General features: G+C 38.1%; 1 protein-coding gene across 1 annotated transcript in view; it reads right to left on the reverse strand.

Annotated features, from left to right (window-relative positions):
• Positions 1-1,062: 1,062 nt before the first annotated feature.
• LOC122661370 (DEAD-box ATP-dependent RNA helicase 16) overlaps positions 1,063-22,313 on the reverse strand; it is a 29,993-nt gene continuing 8,742 nt past the window's right edge. The window contains exons 5-13 of the mRNA XM_043856747.1: positions 16,312-16,443; positions 15,924-15,989; positions 8,325-8,504; positions 4,448-4,543; positions 3,888-4,028; positions 2,209-2,291; positions 1,638-1,675; positions 1,324-1,538; positions 1,063-1,228 (exon numbers count right to left, since the gene is read on the reverse strand). Of these exons, the coding sequence (XP_043712682.1) occupies positions 1,145-1,228; positions 1,324-1,538; positions 1,638-1,675; positions 2,209-2,291; positions 3,888-4,028; positions 4,448-4,543; positions 8,325-8,504; positions 15,924-15,989; positions 16,312-16,443 (1,035 nt within the window). The 3' untranslated portion in view covers positions 1,063-1,144. The remainder of the gene's footprint in view (positions 1,229-1,323; positions 1,539-1,637; positions 1,676-2,208; positions 2,292-3,887; positions 4,029-4,447; positions 4,544-8,324; positions 8,505-15,923; positions 15,990-16,311; positions 16,444-22,313) is intronic.

Genomic DNA, 22,313 nt, shown 5'->3' on the forward strand with positions numbered 1-22,313 from the left:
GTCATGTGGCAAATATAGGCAGCACCAGTCCCTGGAAGAGTTCTCTGACTCTAGTTTAGGGGCTTGTTTCCATACAGGGAAAACCTTCTCCGGTAAGGAAGCCTTCAATCATTTGGGTGGATTTACATAACCATGAAAACTGATCTTTATCCTCTCAAGTGCAGTGCACTGCCGAGTGCACCTCACTTGTGCAATCAACGGTGCACTGTGCTGTGCACCTTTAAATTTCATCCTCTCAAACTCATGACCACCGTCGAATGCTCAGGTGTGATGAACTGGGCAGTGCACCGCACTTGAGAAGATAAAAATTCCAATAAAAACTTGGAAAAATAGAAGCCAATAGGATTTCTGCTTTTCAACATATAATTGAGGGAATAATGATAACCTTAGATTCCTGGATGCACACTTCACCTAGCTTCCCCAACCCAAACCCGGTAACCCAACAAACAACACCCCCCTCCCCCCCCAAAATAAACAAATAGGGATCTCTGCTCTTCCATTCCCTTAAAAGACCATCTTTCATTTGTGTTAGATGATTTGAGAGGAAGATCCACTCCTTGCCACTACCATAGTTCAAGGAATTGGTATCGGATCCACCTATTTGTATCGGCATCGATAGAGATCAATACTGATTTGTGATCAATACGATACCAATCCAATGGTATTGACCAGGGGGGAAATTGTAAATAAAACAAAATTTTCTTGGAATTTAAGGGTAGAACTGAACAATTTGGACCGATACAGGCCGAACCTTATAAGTATCATATTGGTATCGGTCAAGACTAATACAGATCCCGAAACCGATTACTAAAACCCTGACCACCGATACCGATCCCAATTAATAAAACCCTGGCCAGGACTAGCGAACATAAAATTATGCCTGAGCCTCTCTCCTCTTCACATGAAATGACCTTGCTGCCCTCCAATGAATGAAACAATACCTCATTGGTTTGTTCCCTATGTCTGCTTGGTCGGAGAACCCTCTCCCTAAAAAAAGAGTGACGGAAACAATGTGTTTCTTGAATTGCTGAGGAGCCGCTTAAAAAAACCCATTCATGAATATAACTAAATAATTTAGAACAAAATTGTAGGGGTATTTCCATCCCCAGGTTTTAAATATCTACAGAAAGGGAGGGAAAAAAATTCAGACAGAATGTTTCTTCCTCTGCTTAAGGTCATCGCTCCCATCTTTTCCCTTCCTCTTATTCCCTTTGGATCTCTTTGGTGCCTGTGGTAATATTCAAGCAAATCCACAATTGCACTTCAGATGGATCATGATTACAGTCTGGCTTAGAGGTTAGGGAAAGAAGAAAAAATGCACACCTCGGCAGAAAAGGTCTTGAGAGGATCTCCACTTTTCCTGAATTTTTTCTTTGGTCCCGGTCGATGAGCGGATTTGGTGTTTCCCATTGCAGCTCTAGCAAGCTTAACAATCTTGCTGGCTTCCTGAGTTGTTGGGTCCAAAAGGTATTCAGGCACAGCCCTTAGGTGTTGAGGAGGTTCTTTTTTGCTCAGCACTTTGTCATGCTTCAGTAGATCTGTTCAACCCAGCATCAAATTCGATCGTTAGAATTATATGGCACTAGAAGAATATCAATGCATATTAAGCCAAATATCCAATCAATGAACTCCATTACCCAAGTCCTTTGGATTAGCTTCAAAATGAGTCTTCAACCTAAACAGAAGAAAAGAGTCGGTAAGGACTAAGATAGGGAAATGGTCAATATAAATTACTTAGACAAATAAACTACCTGTGTACGCCTAGTGTGTTCAATATTCACCAAAACTCATTTCATAGCATCTAAACCTTGAAATCATCAATTGATGGAAGAAATTCTTTGAAAATGTATTTTTGCAAATTGCATTAGGGTAAACCAAAAGAAGGTAGATGTCAACCTTCGACTAATGATAATTCTTCCTAAAAGTTACTTGTGTTCACTTTGTCACCCTCTCCTCATTTGGCATGTTTCAATCACACGAGAAAAAGGTCCTCTGATCTGGGTTTTCCATATGGAAAGATAAATTCCTACTGACTGCAGTCCACAAGGACACGAGATACATATATATATATATATATATATATATATAGAGAGAGAGAGAGAGAGAGAGAGAGAGTATTACTTCCTTGTATTTTTTTCATTTGGCCTCGTCTTACTGAAATTGCAAGTTACAATTGGAATAAAATGTTGTTTGAGAAATCTTACTCACTTCTCAGAGTTTAGAATTTCATTCCTAAGATCCTGAGCCCGTGATTCTCTTATTGCAACTTTTGTTACACTTTTTCCAACATCCTGTAGAGAGAGAGAGAGAGAGAGAGAGAAGCAAATTAAATATAAGCAAATCACAAATCATTTGAGTAATATTCACAGCAACAAACCTCTATAAGGTCAGTATCGTGGCAGGTACTACCAGGTCATTGAGGTCAACTCAGGGTGATGTGCTGGAAGAAACCAACTAAAGGCCTCTATGTGTTTCATGCTCTTGACTCATGCATATGCCTATTAATAACTGACGTAGAAAATATATCACTCACACGTACAAAGCACCAACGCAATTGAAGTTCACCTCAATGAGTGAGACATGGGGTAAGGTGTCCGTTTCATACCTATCACCGGGCACACACCAGGCAATGGATGCCCATAACTGAAAAGAGCACAAAGACACACATACAGAGAGAGGCAATACACTTGAAATTGAAAGAAACACATGATTTGACCATTTCCAACACATGAGTAAACTAGGAAAAATCCATAACTGGACACATGCCCTTTCTTTTATCAGGGTAGGGGTGGGGGAAGGGGATAGCTAACAAGTAAAGGTCACTAGTGGAGAGGATGCAAGGAAAATAGTACACAACAACAACAGGAAGAGGAAGGCCCTACCCAATCAGATACATTCTCACATATAATACATTCCTATCTATCCACTAGTAAGAGTATTCGCAAGACTATTAGCTGAATAGTCCAATAGAGGGAGGAATTCCCCTGCAAATCTACAACAGCAAAGACCTAGCCCTCCTAATGAATTGCATATACCTTGAAGAATCATGTTCCCTGCCACTTAAAATTACAATATCCTACCATCCTTAGAAATAGCTATCCCCAGGCCTTGCATAGCCACCTTAAGCACAGCTGTGACAGAATCAGCAAAGCCAAAAGGCCCAGAGAACACAATAACATAAATTTTATACTTCCCAAAAATTATAAAAGTAGGTCTTTGGAAGACTTCTTTCCCTGAAGATCTATTGTATCTAACCTTTTTCCCAGTGAGGTTTAATAAATTCCCCCCTTTTGTGGGGCTTCCAGTGCGCCCCCCCCCCCCCCCACCAAAACAAAAAAAAAAAGTAAGTCCTTCAGCCTTAAATGCTGCAAGCCTGCAATTGTTGAACCAAAAGAGGTTATATGCTTTGTTTGCTGGAATGGCAGCCTGACCCCAAAGGTGTTAAAAGTGCATGAAGTAGCCCCAGATGCAAAACAATAACAATGAAGCACAAATAACACTGCTCTAATTGAGGGTAAAAGTGGCTGTACTGACAGAAATCAAAGGAGGTTATGCCTCATGCATCTGGAAGTTCTAACAGCAGATGCCATTCTTCACCTTTTTAAAACCTGTTTCAAACTTCAACAGGGCATTTGAAAGGCAATCCTGGCCTTTCCCAACAAAAACAAAATAACCCATGAATTGACAACAAATTACACGAAATAAAAAAGGAAAAGAGAAATTTCTTGGAGTTACTCCCACAATTTTTTTTCTTCCATTATTTGATTTCCACACCCACCCCCGCACACAATGGTGATCCTGATGAGGGTAACCCTTTCATCGAAGTTGAAATATAGTGCTTCAACAACACAAGATACCAATCAAATATCTCCAATCTAGAAATTTACCTCAGCTCTATATCGTAAAGACTCCACAGCATTCTTAGTGAGTAAAGGAAATGGTGCAATGAAGCTTGAATTGTCTTGGCTCTCATTATCTCCCAACATAGATTTGATCTCTTCAAAAATTTCCATCTCATCCGGAGAAACCTGGTATAAACCATTATTATACTATAAGATACTACCATAAACAACAGAAGTTTTTGACTACGTCATTATCAGGTTCAATCAAACTTTTTTGCATGCCCCTCAATGGAAAACATATAATTCAAGACATTCTATCATTTTGTAGGCTTGTGACAACAAAGGAGTTGACAAATATTTATGCATTCGCAATATTGGAAATAAAAAATAAATATCTAAGTTTTTTTTTCCTGATCAAGTTGCATTACATGCCAAAATTAATGCCCAATCATAAATCAAGAATTATTTCAGTAATATAATCTTTTCTCAACTGGTAGCAGGGATCCCTTTTCCCCAAGTTTGGAACTAGAAGCCCCAAGGCAATTCTACTGGCTGTTGTAACTCAAGCAAGTATGAAAGTATCATAATTGATTATACAAACGTACCAATGAGACCGATGCACCAGTATTATATGCTCTTCCTGTACGCCCTATTCGATGCACATATCCAGCAGAAGTTGGGGGCATTTCAAAATTTATAACCTGTCACAAAACATACAACAGGGCAAGCTAAATGCAATATCTTTCAGCCAAGATAAACACCCATGCAGAATGGAAAGAATAGAATACAACATAGGACCAGTATTTGAGGGGGGGGGGGAATGCAGAAGGAAAAGGAGTAAGATAGAAGACAGAAGCACCAGACATCCAAATGTAATCGGATCTAAATTTCAATGACATTTGAACATGTGTTGATGGAAAAACAATTACTAATTGCTAGCAGCATTAATAAATGTGCATTCAAGGATAACTAAATTCCTTCTCTAAAACCAGTGAAAAAGGTATCAAACTTAAGAACAACCCAATAGCACAGATTCTTCTGAATAGTTGATGTGTCAATGATAAGGTGATGTGGAATAACACTCCAGATTCAATTTAGACTTCTAAAACATACATACAGTCAAAACTAACTTTGCACATTAAACTGAACACCAAAGAAAAAAACAAACCAACACCATACTTGACTGGACTCAAATTGATCCTGAACAAAAATATTGATCCCAGAATTCTTAAAACCTTTTTCCCACCCGGTATAAACAAACTAAACATAAACAATATTGGTAATGACCCACAGATATCTTAAAGCCAAGCTCTTGCGAATGTAAAATTGGTGGTCGCTAAAGTTGGCTGATGATAATTATACTTGTATCCACTCTGACCTGAGGGGGTAGCATCACAGTTGTAAATGAACTTACTTTGGCCATACAGATCTTTATACCCCAATCTCTGATGGTCAAAAAATCACAATAAAAGATCATAACTAGATATAAAACTAAAACACTGATGTAAGAGTGAAATCAGAAACTTTAGAATGGTTGATTAACCAGATTCTAGGGCTGAGATAGGTTAGGTTTATGTTAAACCTGGACGGTTCAATGGGCAGAATCAAGAAGCAATCTTTTAGATGTGGAAGGGAGATTAAGGCCTACAACAAGAAGAAGAAGAAGAGGGGGGGGGGGGGGGGGAATATATATATATATATTTTTATATATATATCTGAAAATAAAAGGGAAGAAACAATAGCAGGTGCATTAGACCTCAGATCTGATAAGATATTGGAAAAAGAGCATAAGAGCTTCAAGCATCCGCCAGCAGTTGCTTCTGATCTTCATATTTAACTACACTCTCTCTCCAGAGCTGATTTTTTGTATTGAGTGTTTTTTGGGTTGCTTAGTGGGTCCCATCAAAATTGATTCGAATATATTTAATTATGTTAGTCATCGGATCAAGTTAGATGTGTTAGCAGGTAATGCTGTTTCTTTCTTCAGATTCTATTTTGGTTCTTATTTAGAAGTTATTTCTTTTACTTATTAGAAGTCCTATTTACCACTGATTAGTTAATGTACTAGTAATTTGTTCCTTATTCAGTAGGGTTTATGTTTTTAAAGAAATGTATCGAACTGATCATCAAATCAGTTCTTTCTCAGGGATTTATGCAGTTAGTGATGCAGAATTCCAGCAAGAAGAGAAGAAAAGTGTGTTGTTTTGGGCAAACTGAACCTGCAGTTCAAGATTGATTTAAGTTCCCTATGAGTTATATGGGTCATGTACTTAGTATTTGGGGTTTCTATTATAATGGGCCAAGTCTAAAAGCCCAAATATAAGGGAATTGAGGAGTATACGAAACTAAGTTTTTATTTCTTTTTCTTAAGAGTTTCTAGAAAGCTGGATTGCCAGCTATGAGGTCCAACTTGCTTTGTTGCTGTTTCTATTTTAAAGAGTCCAAGTTGTAAAAGGACTTCTTCTTTAGCTGCGTTTAGAGGAGTTTCCTTTATTTCTCAAAGTTATAAATAAGAGAAAGAAGTCTAAGCCCTCCCCACGATTTTGACATACATTCTACCTTTATGCTTCCATAGTTCTGTGAGGTGTAGAGAGGTTCTGTGGGATGCAGTAGCAGCCTGGTGGGATGATGCCAAGTTGGACTGATGAGATGCTAGTCGAGTTCTAGGTGGAAAGCCTGGAATCATCTCTCTCTTTTCTGTTTATCTTTCTTCTAATTTCCAGCAAATCAGAACTACAAGTTAGTTCTGGCACATTCTCTGATAAATTATTTTTCTTTGGTTTAATCAGGTCTGTGAATCCACATTCTAATCTGTGATTTCTGCTACTAATCTACAGTTCCTGTACTGTCTTCTATTCCTAGGTCAAGCCCTCTTTCAAAGCTGTCTCAGATCAGAAATCTGCCATTGATTTTCAGATCCCAGTTGCTGTTTTGAATCTGAAACACCTAGATTTCCTGCAGTGTTTTGCTACTGGTTTCTAATTCTGCTTTCAGCTAGTTACAATTTCCGAACCCACTTTCTATTTTTGTCTTGTTACTATTCTTGAACTTGATTGCATTTTGGAAAGTTTTTAAATTCAGATTTCCAATTCTGACTTTTCTGAGTTGCTAAGGCTCTCTTTTATTTATTTCGAGAATTATATCAGGGGTTGATTCGAATTTCGGAAGGAGTTTGGTATGATTTTTGCACCTTGTTTCAGTGAAGTTGAAGTCAGTTTCAATAAAAATCTTGAAATGGCTGAGGAGCTGTTTCACCTATTTAGGAAGAAATGCATTTCAACTATTTCATGTACTACTATATGGGATTGAGTTCCCAGTCCAGCTGTGTAGCGTATGGTAGGGCCTCCCTGTGTTTAGCTCTCTCCTCCCACAATAGGGCAGATATGTCATTTAATAGGAGGGAGGAAAGAGATTGACACAGGGAGGCCCTAGCATACGCTACGCTGCCTGGCAGTATTCTTTCTCCCTTATTATTATCATAAATAGACAGAATCCATTTTTAAAATTGAACTACCAAATGGATTTCTTATTCATGAAATATTTTCAATTGATGAAACCACATAATTTCAATTTCCAGACCAAAAAACTATTTCTTCGCAGTGCTATCTATGCTTCAGCTCGAGGGGTAGTATTAAAGTTCTCTATATGTGTACCGTAAGGGGTATTTTCGTCCTATATTTTTCTTACTAGGAATTACTTACACATAAGTTATGTCCTTTATTGTAAATGGCATTATGCTCTACATTATAAATAAAGTGGTTGCTCACAGATTGAAGATGTGGTCCAACTGTGAGACTGTTTTTCTCATTTGCGGTTACTCTTCTTCTCTCCTCTTCTTTTCTCTTTGCTCTTCTACATTCGCAGGTACTGGTTTCAGTTCCTGAATTTGTTAGTCTCTCACCCATTTGATCTATGCATGATAGGTCTTGTGATTCCAGTTTTTTTTTTTTTTTTTACCATAATCTAGATTTCAGAATATGTGAGACAAATGGGGGGGGGGGGGCGGAAATCTTGCTAGGCAATAAATACATCCTAGAGTTGACTGGAATGTAATCATAATATCATAAAAAATAGTCGTCATACTAGATGTGTAAAGAACTTAATTTCATAATAGAAACCCAAACTCTTCTAGCCCAAATTGCTGTGCTCAGAATCACTGCCAAGTTTGAATTTGAAGACAATAAATCTCACATAACTCCAACATCACTGATGCTAAAATATTTGCTTCTACATTATGTAAAATAAGGGTAAGCGTTCTCTGTGGGGGAGTGTAGCCCCTGCACGTGCACGGGGGCCAATGAGAGCATGCGCAATGGCATCATTGGGGGCGGGATTTCTGCCTTTCATGGGGGAGGGTCGTCATTTTGCCCTCCTCCCTGAGTCGGCATGTGGCGGTACACTCCCCCACAAAGAACTTTTCTCCCGTAAAAATATTATGATGCATTTGAAGGAAGAAATTAAGAATCCAATTCAGTTGCATACCGTATAAACATTCTTGAAGTCAATTCCTCTCACTACTCCAAATTCTGAGTCTAATTTTTGCCTGAGGTGCTTTTTAGATTTTCGTAACGAGACTTGATTCTCTGACTTGACTTCTTCCTTCTCTTTTATTTGGCTACCATCAGTTGCTATAAGATAATCAAAAAGTCCCGCATTGAATTCCTGATGAAAAAAAAAAAATTTGATACGAGGAATAACTGAATATGGAATATGTAAAAAAACGGAATCATAAAATGATGTTTAAAGACCTAAATGAAGAAAAACAAGTTTAAAACAAAAGAATAAGAAAATCTGTGCCAGCATGAGTGTCAGGTGGATGAAAGCTTCATCCTGTGCCTACAAGTGAAGGGAAACCTAATTTTTACAGTTTTTTAATTTTGGTCTCATTAGTCAAACATGCTGCCCAGTTTCCAAAGTAGAGCAAGCACACTTCTTTTTTAGCTTCATCAGTACAAACCACCACTTGTTCAGCCATGATTTCTTCCTCAGTATCTTCAATAGCTTCCTTGATTCTTTGATTGTATCTTCACTTGTGGGCTTGAATTGAGCAATTTGGATGCCATCCTTTTGCTTACTTCAGTACAAAGCTTCGGATTTCTCTACATACAGAAATTTTTTCAGTTGGTTCTCCTTGCACTTTACTTCAGTCATAGGCAACCCACAATGACCAATTCAACGTGATGCGTAAGGAGGCATAAGAAAGCATATGTTCTTTTCACGATCAATTCTACATTTTATTTTCTAACCATCTACCTACTTCGATGATGTGCTTTGAAGAAGAAAACAATCGACACCAAGCACCATCATAATAATGAGAAAGAAGAAAAAGTAATGAAAAAAAAAACACCATTACCTCCATCAAGAAAGTAATTAGTTTCAGCACTCATATCCACCATAACTAGTGACACGCATGGAACTAAATCTTGGTCAAAACTGACCGAAATTTCTGAGTAGTTGTTAAGTGGATCTGAATTAGAACTCTATGCTTGGATGATTAATTCATCCCAAGCACCTTCTTATTTATAAGAATAATAGAATAGTAAAATATGTACATGAGCAATGTGGGACTAAACCACATAATACAAAACTAATTAAATAACAAAGAAAAGGTCTAGAATACCGTTAATTCATCCCAAGCACCTTCTTATTTATAAGAATAATAGAATAGTAAAATATGTACATGAGCAATGTGGGACTAAACCACATAATACAAAACTAATTAAATAACAAAGAAAAGGTCCAGAATACCGTTAATTCATCCCAAGCACCTTCTTATTTATAAGAATAATAGAATAGTAAAATATGTACATGAGCAATGTGGGACTAAACCACATAATACAAAACTAATTAAATAACAAAGAAAAGGTCCAGAATACCCCCACGGTATTCTGGCCATATATCTAACAGTAGTCTCGGTCTCTGGCCTAACCGAACTGAAACCCAGGGAGGCCAGTGTCGAAACCTCAAAACGAGATCCGGCATGTCTTGGTTTTGGCCCTGACCGAAACTGGTCTTGAAACCAAGATTTAGAACTTTGGCGACACAATTCTTTCCTCGCATTTATCATCCCACATATGATATAGCCAAGCTTCCATTAGGTGAAGTGAAAGACGAAGTATTGAAAGACATGAGACTGCATATTTGGCTGGGTACTTGAGACCTTTTGCTCTGATACCAAACAATGTAGGCTAATCCCTAATAGAAGAACAAGCCTGCATACTTTGAACATCACAGGATAGCAGAAACAGAGAAATATAGGCAAGAAATAGGAGAAAGTTTGTAACTCACAACAGATAGATCAAAATAGACTAGAAATCAGGTCAAGGGGTTTATTCTAATAGAAGAACAAGCCTGCATACTTTGAAGAAATTCTGACAACAGAATGTGAAATTGCTGACAAGTCCTAGTGCTGCTAGGAAAACTAATAGCAGAAAAATGTAGCAACATTGACCAGTAATCTTCAGAACCAGAATTTCAGAGAGAACAAGATCAGACACTAGTATGTGAAATTTGAAGTAAAACAAACCAGTATCTTGAGAGATATTGAAGAACAGTGTAATCTGAACTAGAACAGGGGTGTCATAAACTAAAAATAGAAGGGAAGAAGAATATAGAAGAGAAGAGATAACCTTTAATTTGTAGTAGGATTCAGAACTAGAAGAAGAAGAAGAAGAAGAAGAAAGCAGTAAGCCAGAAGAAGAGACTTCACCCACATTTGCAGAGCTCAATAACTCAAAAATTCTTGAAAAGAATCCAATTCTATTATTGAAATCATGTCTATTTGATTTGAGGGTGTGTACATAGATAAAAAAAGGATATACCCAGTGCATGAGGCTCCCGCCACTGCAGGGTCTGGGGAGGGTCATAATGTACGCAGCCTTACCCCTGCTTTCACAGAGAGGCTGTTTCCAGACTCGACCCATGACCACTTGGTCACAATGGAGCAACCTTACCGTTTCACCAAGGCCCGTACTCAGGGTGTATACATACATATAACCTATAAATTTCTTAAACTGACTTGTAAGAGGACTTCTAATCACTCTCACTCACTGACTTAACTTAATAGACTCAAAAAAACTCTTAAAGCTATTACGTATCCTAATCTAACTGAAACACTAAAGACACTAATCTCGTGTACCAACCTATAACATAACTACCCAAACCTTGTTTTCAACATGGACTGCCACAGTACCTTGTGGGCCTTCTAGACTTACATCTAGGCATCTATAGGAGGCCAATATCTAATGCAACTCCATCACTAACATTGAATGGTGTTCACTCCAACAATGACCCACCCATAGCTTTTTACTTTGTGCCACAACCTACATCGTATGGTATAGACTGAGAAAATTGGTATAAATATCATTTGATCTCTTCACAGGACATGCACGAAGCCTCACCCAAATCAATTGTTTTCGACATCCAGCCCATCACCCCTTAAGCCCAAGCCTTCTCTTCGATGCTAACTTAAACCTGTCTACCAGTTCCTTTTCCATTCCTTACCAAACAGTATTAGAAAGCTCATAAACCACTTAAACATTTGAAAGAAACCAGTCCACCCTACTCAAACCCTTCTTTCTCTGTTAAGATCCACTTTAGCCTTCCATTCATTTTAAATATTTAAATATTTCTTCAGTTAATCCGAATTGTTTCTTTTTCTTGTCCTTAGTTTGGTTTCATCATACAGTAGCAACATGTATTTGGAATAACATCCAATAGACCAGTACCAATGATTTTATTTTAATAACATCAGAATTTTATCGAACATATGAAAGGGATAAATGAACATCAAGAGCAAGAAAACAAATGAACCCACTACAACTGAAACATCACACGGCCCCAAAAATTAGGGTGGAAGAGGAAACACATTCCTGGATCCCCAACCTGGTCACTCTACACCCTCTCCCTACTTTGAAGATCAGCCAAGGAATTAGCACTCCATTGCTTCCAACTGAATGAGCATGATGCAGATATATCACCCTCTAGGGTTGGGTTATATACAGGTTGGGCCTTTGATCCCATGGGTTTTCTATGCAATAGGTCACTTTTATGGACCTAAAGTATGGGTTTTAGTTCCATACTTGGTTTTATTTTGGTTTTTTTGTTCATAAATTGAACCAGTTCAACCAATAGTTCAATTTAAGTGATTTTAGTAGTTTTCTTTTAAGTGTTTAGTGGGGCTGGATTAGGACTCAGTTTGAGTCTATTTCAGTTTCCTAGTTAGTTTAAGTTACCTAATAGGTTAAGGATTTGGTTAGGTCTTTCCTTTTTAGTATAGGAGTATTTTTTAGTCTTTTATATAAGGTGTAAGGGGGGCAAGTATTGAAGACAAATTTTGATATTAATGAAAAGATTTTGCTGCTCTTCTTGTCCATTGAAGATTTTTATCTTGTGCTTGATCAAGGCCAGTGGGATCGGTGTTTGATACAATTGACACCTTGTGGTGGGAACTTGTGGGATTGGTGTTTGATCCAATCGACATTGAGGTGTGAAGCCCGGGTGGTTCATTCAAGCTCTCTTTGTTCAAGTTTTGGTTTTTTTTCAAGGATCTTCATTCAAACAAGCTGCTGTCCAAGTACTTCTTCAGCAACAGTAGGTTTGAATCATTCCTAACCCTAGCCATTCTTCTTCTAATCTTCTAAACCGCCAACCCTAGCATTCCCCCATCTCCAAACCTTTTTCCCGTAACCTAATTTTCTGTCCAGACCAAACCAACCATCAAAACCTGCCCTTAATTGGATCGAATACTCCCCTGCCCCATAGGAGAACTCGATCCAAGTTGCTCCCTCATCTGACCATTATAAACCCTAAAAATCCTTTTTTTTCCTCTTTTCAAAAACCCTAAACCTAACCTACTGCCAATTCATTCCAACACACTCTCCACCATTAAAACTTAACGTAACCTTCACTGATAGACTCCCCTATCAACTTGACCTAACCCTACCATCAAACCCTAAGTCCCATCACCCTAACCCTAATTTCACAATTTTCACCTATTTTGACCTAACCAAATTACCTAGTTCATAGCAGATCCTGGTTATTGGCTTCTAGTTGGTCTCCTACCAATCTAGAACACTACATTAGAGCAGCTCACCTGAGATGCCGATGTGCCGACATGTGCAAATCTACAACATCCTTCTGAATCCAATCTGGCCCAAGCTACGGTAGTAGCCAAGTCACCCTTCACAATTATGTTGTCAAATCCATCATTGCCGCTCACTCTAACCCCATTTGAAGAGAAAGCAGTTCTGCTCTAATGGGATTTCCTTCCCCAGTGATGCAGTTGTGCAAAGGGTTAAATAGGGATTATCTGTAAAATTTTCTTCTCTTATTAGATTCCTGTTATTAGAATCGTATGAAGGTACGAGTCCAATTTCATTTGAACTTGTCTTCTGTTTTAGATTAGATAGAGTTACGAGTCAAGTTATGATGTCATTTTTATAATAAGATTAGGATTTTTGTTGCTTTAATCTATAAAAGGGTATGTAAACCAGTGATTTGAGTTGGATTTTGGATTTGAATGAATTTTGAAGTTTACTATACCTTCATTGGTTGTGGCGTGATATTAGTATATTACTGTTCCTCCTCTCTCTGTCTTCCCTTTCCTCCCTCCTACTCTCAGGTACGATTCTTCTTTTCCCTTTCTTTATTCTTCTTCCTTATTCTTGCTTTGTTTATTTTCCATCTCTGCAACTAACCTACAGGCAGACTTATCTGGTATCTCAAGCTCCCTTGTTATTTACTCTTTGAGTCTAGAATCTGGGTCGAAGAAAGTCTATTACTGGGCGACCAAAACCCCTAGGGTCTCTTCCCAAACCACATGTTCTGTTGTGAGAACCAAGTGAAGACAAGGAACTGATTTACTTTCTGCCTCTGAATCTGAGTTGCAAAAGTTTTATCTCCTCTTTTGATTTCTGTTTTGAACACCTATCAATTGGAGATTGAAGATCTTTGAGTAATCAAACCTTTTTGTGAGTTTCAACCCGATTGAAGGTTCCATTGGCATGTTATCTCACCTGGTTTGAAGCAAGTTCTTCAACCTTCTATCAGCCAGACACAAGGTTGAAGACAACCTTATGGTTCTACAATATCCATTATATATTTTGTTTTCCAACTTTACCCCTCCTTATTTAGTCTAATTCAGCTTTGTCCTTTATTTTATTTGCTTCCCAGTCTACCCCTATTCAATAAATCAAACCCCTTTTATATTCTTTCATTTCCTTATTCATCTTTTAAGATTCTTATTTACAATTCTGCTATCTCCTTACAAACTTCACATAATTTACTGTTTTGCCATCAATCTTTTGATTTGAACCCTCTAATCTTTGTGTGGGCCCATAAGCGAATCCAAAAGGGTTTCCAAACATCGAGATCGCATCACCCAGTAGCTATGATTTCGCTCTTTTTTAATTCAAACAGAAACCATTAGGCCTTGCACTAGTTTTCACCCAACAAATTCTTATCCTTGCATGCCTCTTCCCATCACTTCTCCCAGCATAATTCATAACCAGTGGCACACACTGATAAGCTCAGCCACATGTATATCTACAAAAACACCAAACTTACCTTCCTCCTTGGTGGAGGGCCAGTTAGTTAGTGCACATGCATCACTCCTACCTTCCTGCATCAGTATGTTTGGTTAACGGATACTCTTACAAGACTTAAAACTGCATAAGAGTTCATTCTACAAATTACTTCTCCGTTTTTAATGGAAGACCGAAACCAGTCCCAAAAACCCACAAAATTCAGAATAGAACTAGACCAGAAATTAGAAGGTTTAGGATTTAGTCAAACCAGCCAACAGATGGACACTCTCTTTGGATCGAAGGTAGAGACTGCTAGGAAGAAGCAAAATATGCTGTGGATGTTCTCAGCTGCAACTGAAGGTAGTACTTGGTGTGGTGACTCTGCCCTACAAGTTTGGATCAATTCTGGTGGGTAGATTGATGGATGGATGGGTGGAATGAAATTAGAAAGTTTGTGAGAATGAAAGATTGAGACAGTGAGATGGGGGGAAGATGGAGATCGAGTGATGGTGCTGGTGGGGTGGATGTGTCCTCCAAAAATCAGCCTAAGTTGATGGCTGGTTGGAGGATTATGAGCTCCTCAGGTGCAGCTTCAAATCTGGAAACACAGGCAGCAAGGAGAACTCGATGTATCCAGCAGAGATTCAACAGCAGCAGCAACAGCAGGGTTAGAATGTTTTCTGATCAGAGAGGAAATCTTCACAGCAGCTGCAATAGAAGAGCTCGAACAGAGAAAGGAACAGAGGGATAGAAGGGGAGAGGGATAAAGATATATCGGCACTCTCTGTCAGGTCTCTCAACCCTTCAGTACTAGCCTGAGAAACAATTCAAATTGCTGACCAAATAGTTCAATCTTCATTTAATAAATCGTGGGGACGGCTGAGAACAGCCTTTACATTATATAGAAGGCAAAGCTTGCTCCTCAAGAAAAAATAGAAAATAGAAACTGACTCAACAGAAAATAGAAACTAACTTCTTAGCAAATAAAACTAACTTATTTAGAAATAGTAGCTTCTAAATACTGACTACTAATTTTAGGAAATAGTAACTAGCTAACTCACCAAGTGGGGACCACTTTCAATTACTAATTTGGCCCTCACTGGTATTACAAAATCTTGCCAATAACTGGGCAGGTTTGCCCCCACAATTCTGGGTTTGAGAGACCAAGCAACTCCCAGCCCAGTTGGGCTGGCCCAACTTTAAGTTGGTAGGCCCTATGGCTCATTGGGTTGGTTCACCGATTGGTGAAGTGGATCAGCCCTTCTCCCATGAGTCCCCCTCTTGTATTGCTGGCCAAACAGCTTGGCTTCTGCATCAGTTTTCTTGGATTATTTTCCTCACCGGCTCACCCCCAGGCATCATTCTAAGTCAACATTCACATTTGAAGAGTTATTCCTCAATTCATGAAACCAATCAACAAGCTATTTATGACTTCATCCTCTGTGAATATCTACTTAGCATGAACTTGTGGCAGGAGTAAAACAACTCCAAAGCGTTACCACAACCCTTATTTCAGATCATCAGTTAAGAACAGGATAACAAGCACAAGACATACCTCAAGGATATGGAGACGTGAATTCTGTGGTAACTCGCCATTTAAAACAGCAGATCTGATTCCAAACTGCCACAAGCCAAATTTCAGTCTCAGCAATTAAAGGTTAAAAATTAAAACTCCAACCTTGAGTGGCTATACAAATAAATAATGCACAAGGAATCCATCTGAATGGTCCAACTTGAAGTTTAAAAAAAAAACAATAAAGTAGAAGTGAAAGAGATCTGCCACAGGTGTATGATGGATACATCAATAACGAGCATAAGGGCACTGTCGTAAAATGAGGGCACCATCACATTGGGTATCATCAAGTCCTGGTATACCCACAAGGACAAAAGGAAAAAGTGCAGCTCAATCCTGAATACCCATGATGCAGTAGATGTTACTGTACCTGTTCTAGGAAAAGTCTCAACCTGAAAGCCATGTCAATTGAATTGACAAATATCAGAACTTTTTTCTGAACAAGTTCCAGTTTCAAGAGAGCAAGGACGTGAAGTAGTTTGTCACGAGCACTGCATGAAATCTGAATAAACATTTAATTAGAAAAAGAGCAAATTTTTTTTTTTTTTTTGGGGGCGGGGGGGGGGGGGGTTTGCAAAAAGTAAAGGTAACTGACATCTAATGACCCCGGATAAGAAAGATATAGTTCCAAAAAGAAACAGACATAAAGATAAACGGAAGAAGGCTGATGACCCAAAAAAAGGAAGAATAAAAATATGAAATCAATCATCATGAAATTTGATAAAATAAAGCTAAAAGAAACAAATTTATATGTCAGATGGGGGCAACCAAGACCTCTTAGATAACATTTCTTCTTCAATAAAGATAATAATGTCTCTAGTCAGTGATGACCATATACCTCAAATCAATATATCTATTGATATAAAATAATAAACTACAGGCATGAACACACTCACCTTTTATGCAAATGTAGAATATAAATTTTTATCGAGAATTTATCTCAACATTTTTTTCTTGGGGGTGTGATACTCGGATGATTATTGTTTGGAGAATTAATGCAAAAGTGGGACTTGTTATTTTAGTTCAACCTTCCACAGGTTCTGTGCTTCAGACCATGCTACTGTTTGTGGTTATTTGGGCAGAGGCGAACAGAGGTAATGCCAGTTTCATGGACATGATAGCTTGGTTATGGTGAATGAAGAAGATGGTGTATAAATAATTATATATATATATAACAAAAAGAGAAAAAAAATTGAACTGAAAAAAGGAGGTCTAGAACAAAGTTTCTGAAACCAGACCAGCAGCAAACCAAAAAAGAGGGCCTAATTACAGTTTGAGTCTTTTGATCAGTCAAACCACGGTTTAAAAAATGGATGACAAAATAATTAAAACTTGGGGAAAATTAGACAGAAAAACAAAAAAGGAACTGTCAAAAATCAAGAACACTAATCAGCATGGTCAATGGTGCCTCTCCCTTCTAGCGGTAGCTTGATGATTCGAGTCTCCATAGGCTTAATATTCATTTTTTACAGAAGGAAACTGTAAAATCGGATAGGACAGTCATGTAATTCGAAGAAAACAATAAAAACTAGCCAGTTTGATTCAGTTGTCAACTTATACGACTCTATGGTGAGAGCAAACCCGAAAGTGTCCTGTTCGGGCGAAACCAGTCTGGTCAAGTTCTAAAACTTGGTCTAGATTCTAGCAATCCCATCATCATATTTGCACAAGGAATTGAACAAAAATTGAGTAAATTAACTCTTGTCTTAGTTATGATTTATATTTCTATTTTTCTAACGGATTTCTATTTCTGCAGGCGTTTGGTATGATTTATGGCCCTCTCCTAAATATAAATCAAGATTATTAAAATTAATAAAAAAACTGATGAGCTGTTTATGATTTATGACAGAATCATTTATATCTGATGCGCAAGTTGTTAATGAACATGTGTCTATAAACAGCTCAAATGAAGGATAAAAAAGTAATTTTATTTTTCTTACAAGAAACGAGTCGTCCATTAGAGAGAAAACGAACAGAGGAGAAACAACACAGCTCTGCAAATCAGTACAATCTCTCTCTCAAACCTGAAAACCACTTTCTTTTTTCGCCCTTCTAAAATACATACTTTCCATATCCAGCTTGCTGCCTTCCACTCCGATGTAAAAGTGGGCCAACCCCATTAGATCATAGTTCAAGAACTCGCCGAGATCTCGGTAATATCTTTCTTTTTGAAGAAAAAAAAAACGAGACAATACTTAAAGGCGAAATGAAATACTACCCCAACTGGTTGAGATCTCGGTTCGACCGAGATTTGGACCAAACTTACCTTTATAATGTACATATCTCGACCGAGACAGTCAAGATCTCTCCAGAACTTGACAGAGAAGTGTGCATTTGACCTGATTTTTGAGGATTTTCGACAATGGTTTATGATAGAGATATATGTAATATGCTAAGATTGATGTATTGTACACTTTTACATTTGTAATGTTTATTTAAGTTGTTTTATATTAATTGTATGATTTCAATTACTAAATTATGTGTAGAACAGGGCCTATTAGTACATCGTCACCTACCAACCTAGGGTCCGAAGTAAAACTCCTATTTGGACTTTGTTTTTGCAAAATTTGATAGTGTTATTGTGTTTAAATGATCTAAAATAGACAGGCCCAAACTAGGTCTAAAACCCACCGAAACCAGCCTTCGAGTTCCAAAAAAAAAAAATTTACACCAACTCGCCGAGATCTCGGCCCAACTTGGTTTTTGGGTTGGGCGAAACCTGTACTGAAACCGAGTTCTTGAACCTTGCATTAGATGGTTTTCTGTGATGGGAGGGACCTAATGCAGGAATTGGACTCCTACAAACAAGAAGGGATTGCATGTGAAGAAAACCAAAATTTATAGGTAATTGCTCCAATTTTGTTGCCATATAATTTACCTACTTTTGGGCTTTTATATGCCCATAGTACAAGATCTCGCTTTTGTCTCGGTTTCTTAGCCCACCAAATCGAGATGCCTTGCGATACATAAAGCATTCAAGATCTCGACTGAAATCTTGCTATCTCACCGAGTTTTGGTCCATATTTCGATCTCGGTTCATTTTGGTTGAACCAGGCCCAATGAATTAAGTATATATCATAGTTGTCATGGCATCGCCATGGTGTCATATTGTTGGAGAAGGGTGCATATCAACCAACGATATGGTTGAGTCACGAATATCGACTGATATGGCCTCCATGGCGCCGACATGGGCGCCATACCACGACATATGGCCATATCGGGCTATATTCTTGTTTCAGTGTCTAAAACTTAAGTTTTAACAAATTTATTTTTTTTACCTTAATGCTTTTTCCTTAAATTTCCTTAAACATTATACCCTAACTCTCCCTAATTGGGAAAAATAGAAATCGAAAACAGACTCTCGGCCTCCTTCCTTCGACGGCGACGCAGTTCTTCACTTCATCGAACCCCTCTTCAGCCACGACTCTCGGCCTCCTTCCTCGGCTCCGGCGAGTACTCCCAGCTCCGGAAACCTCTTCAAGCAGGTAAGTAAAGTGCTTTTTGTTTATTTTTTTTTATTTGGTTCTTCTTCTTCTTCTCCTCCCAGTCCTCCGGCGACTTTTTTTTTTTTCCTTGTATGAGACCAAGTGTATACTCGTCACACCACTCACCACCACCACTCTCACTCACTCACTCACGCACACACACACAACGAGAGAGAGAGAGAGAGTCATCTTCTTCACTTCCAGCGACTCCTCGTCTGTTTTTTTTTATAGGTAATAATCACAGCGAGGGAGAGAGTCGTGAGATAGAAAGAGACAGTCGACAGAGAGGCTGGGGGGTTTTCTTTTTACTTCTTGCCTTGCAGGCTTGCACACAGTTCACGGAGAGGGGTTTTTTTTCTTTCTTTCTTTCTTCTTCCCTTGCACACAGACACACACACACACACACAGGGAGAGACAGAGATTACAGCCAGTGGCCCAGTGGTCCACCACCACTCACACAAACACACACACGCAGAGAGAGAGACAGAGAGGGAGAGAGCAATTTTTTTTGTTTGGTAAAGCAACACCAACAGCAGCAAGCACCACCACGGCACCACCACACAATCATACAATCCATATTCACATCAGCAAAATTTTATTTTATTTTGTTTAGATGGGCTGTTTATTAGGTTTATTCACTCAATATAAATTATATTCTTGTAATTGTTTTTTTGTTTTGGTACTTTTGTAGTCACTTTCATATCTCAACTCTCAAAGAGTCAAGGACAACACTAATGAATACTCGGTAGTCACCTAACATTTGATTTTTCAACTTTATTATCACATTTAGTGTTAATATCAAAGTATTTTTTATTTGATAGGCTAATCCATGATTTCATATACACTAATGGATATTACACTTTCATGAATTAAATCATAGTAGATTAGTAGTACAGTTTCATGTTTATTTTTTATGTTATAGGGTATATATTATAGCATACTAAATGACATTAAAAATAGGGAAAATAAAAAATAAAACATGGTCATTATGGCAGGTGACTTGTCGACATATCGATTAGACACCCCTCCACCGACTTGGATCGCCGTGACAACGAGACAACTATGGTATTATATACCATATTTCGACCCAAAACTAGACAAATCTCGCCTCCCTGATTTGAAAAACCCCTCCAAAGTTGTGCTTTTCACTATTTTTGTTGGGAAATTTCACATAAATTGCTGGAGATTAAAGATTGGTGGTTGGAGATTATTGATTGAAGCTTCAAGAACAGAGGAGTTGCATTTCTTCTCAAAAACAGTGTTAAATAAAAAACTCTTCTCAAAAACTACTTTTTGCATAGTTCCACCATGAATAATAGTTTGTTGTCTACATGGTTTCTATATGTGATGTATCTTACACCAATCTATAGTTTGATGGAGGTAGATTTATTTTTCTATTTTCAAATTATTTATTTATTTTTAGGTAAAATAAAATGGTTTTCTAGTAGCAGTGGCTCTCGATCGAGTTCCTTACGTTTCAAAGATATATACCGTAGGTTAGGGTACCTCCAGTAGGTTGATGATTCCATTTATAGGGCTGTTGAGGACAACTTCGAGCCTACTTCCAGCATAATATATCATGGCCAGCGTTTGTGATTCAATCAGAGCAGAGCTTGATTCGACAACAGCAACAACAACACGATCGTTTTGATGATCCAACAAGGCTCTCGTTTCAGTACTGGCTACTAGGATCCTAGGACTATAGGATGGATAGGCATAAGCCATAAGCTAATTCATTCACTTGTATTTGTTTAATCTATGTCTCTTTCTAAGTTTCTAACAATTATTAACAAAACATGTATGATTATGAATATGATGCTTAATACACTAAATGGTTATGGTTTGATCTTTTTTAATTCCTAATGCTTAATTAAGTTGTTTTACACCTCTACTTTAATTATATGTGTTCTATTAGTACTAAATAATGTGTGGAATAGCCTAGGGTAGAGCTCACCTATGCCGTAGACTACCAACCTAGGGTCTGAAGTCAAAGTACCATTTTTTGTTTGAATTTGTAAAAACTAATGTTTCCATTGTGTTTAGAAAGCCTAAAATAGGGTGGATGTCAAGTTTCAAGACCTATCTTAACCATATGGCCACCAAAATCCACCACCGAGTCTTGACGGGAAAAAATACACCAACTCGCTGAGATGTCGACAGAATTTGGTTTCGTGGCTGGTCGAAAGTCAAAACCATGGGCGAAACAAAGTCCTAAACCCTTGTACATGCCTTGGGTTGAGGTTTCTAGATCTTTGATCCAACTCCATCAGTATACTATTAACTTTGGGATGTTGGGATTGCCAAAGTAAGTCGAGCTCAGATGAATCACTAGTTGCAGCCTCGAGCTCCTCAGAATCATTACCCATAGCCATATCAGCCTGGCTTCTCTGAAGATCATAGTTGTGGCTTCCTAGCTGTGATTCTCTTGTATAGTCGTTCTAGGTAGATCTTTGGATCCAGGAGAAATCTCAAACAGAAATGCTCAGGCAACTGGCCATTTTCACCATACCATATGGCCCAATGATTTTTCATCTCCATATACAACTTCCTACTTGTTCACCATGACATATCCAGAATAACATACAACACATGTTTCCTATTCTAGAATCTATTCCATCTATCAGTACCAAATGATAAATTGAAATCATATCAAAGAGAGCCTAAGGGCATAGTAAGAACCAAAACAACAAGTTTGTACTTTAATTGACATCCAAAATGATCTACCATGCAAAAGTAAGAAAATACCCCAAACTAGCCCTGGGCCTGAAATCTTCAATTCCCGTTTCTGAATCTTCCAAAGTGAATTCAAGAACCTCCATTTGATTGTTATGACCACAAACCCTCAAACATCAACTTTTGAACTCTCTTAAACAAGGATATATAATGC

This window comes from Telopea speciosissima, chromosome 5 (genome assembly GCF_018873765.1).
Source record: "Telopea speciosissima isolate NSW1024214 ecotype Mountain lineage chromosome 5, Tspe_v1, whole genome shotgun sequence".
In the NCBI taxonomy this organism is placed as follows: Eukaryota; Viridiplantae; Streptophyta; class Magnoliopsida; order Proteales; family Proteaceae; genus Telopea; species Telopea speciosissima.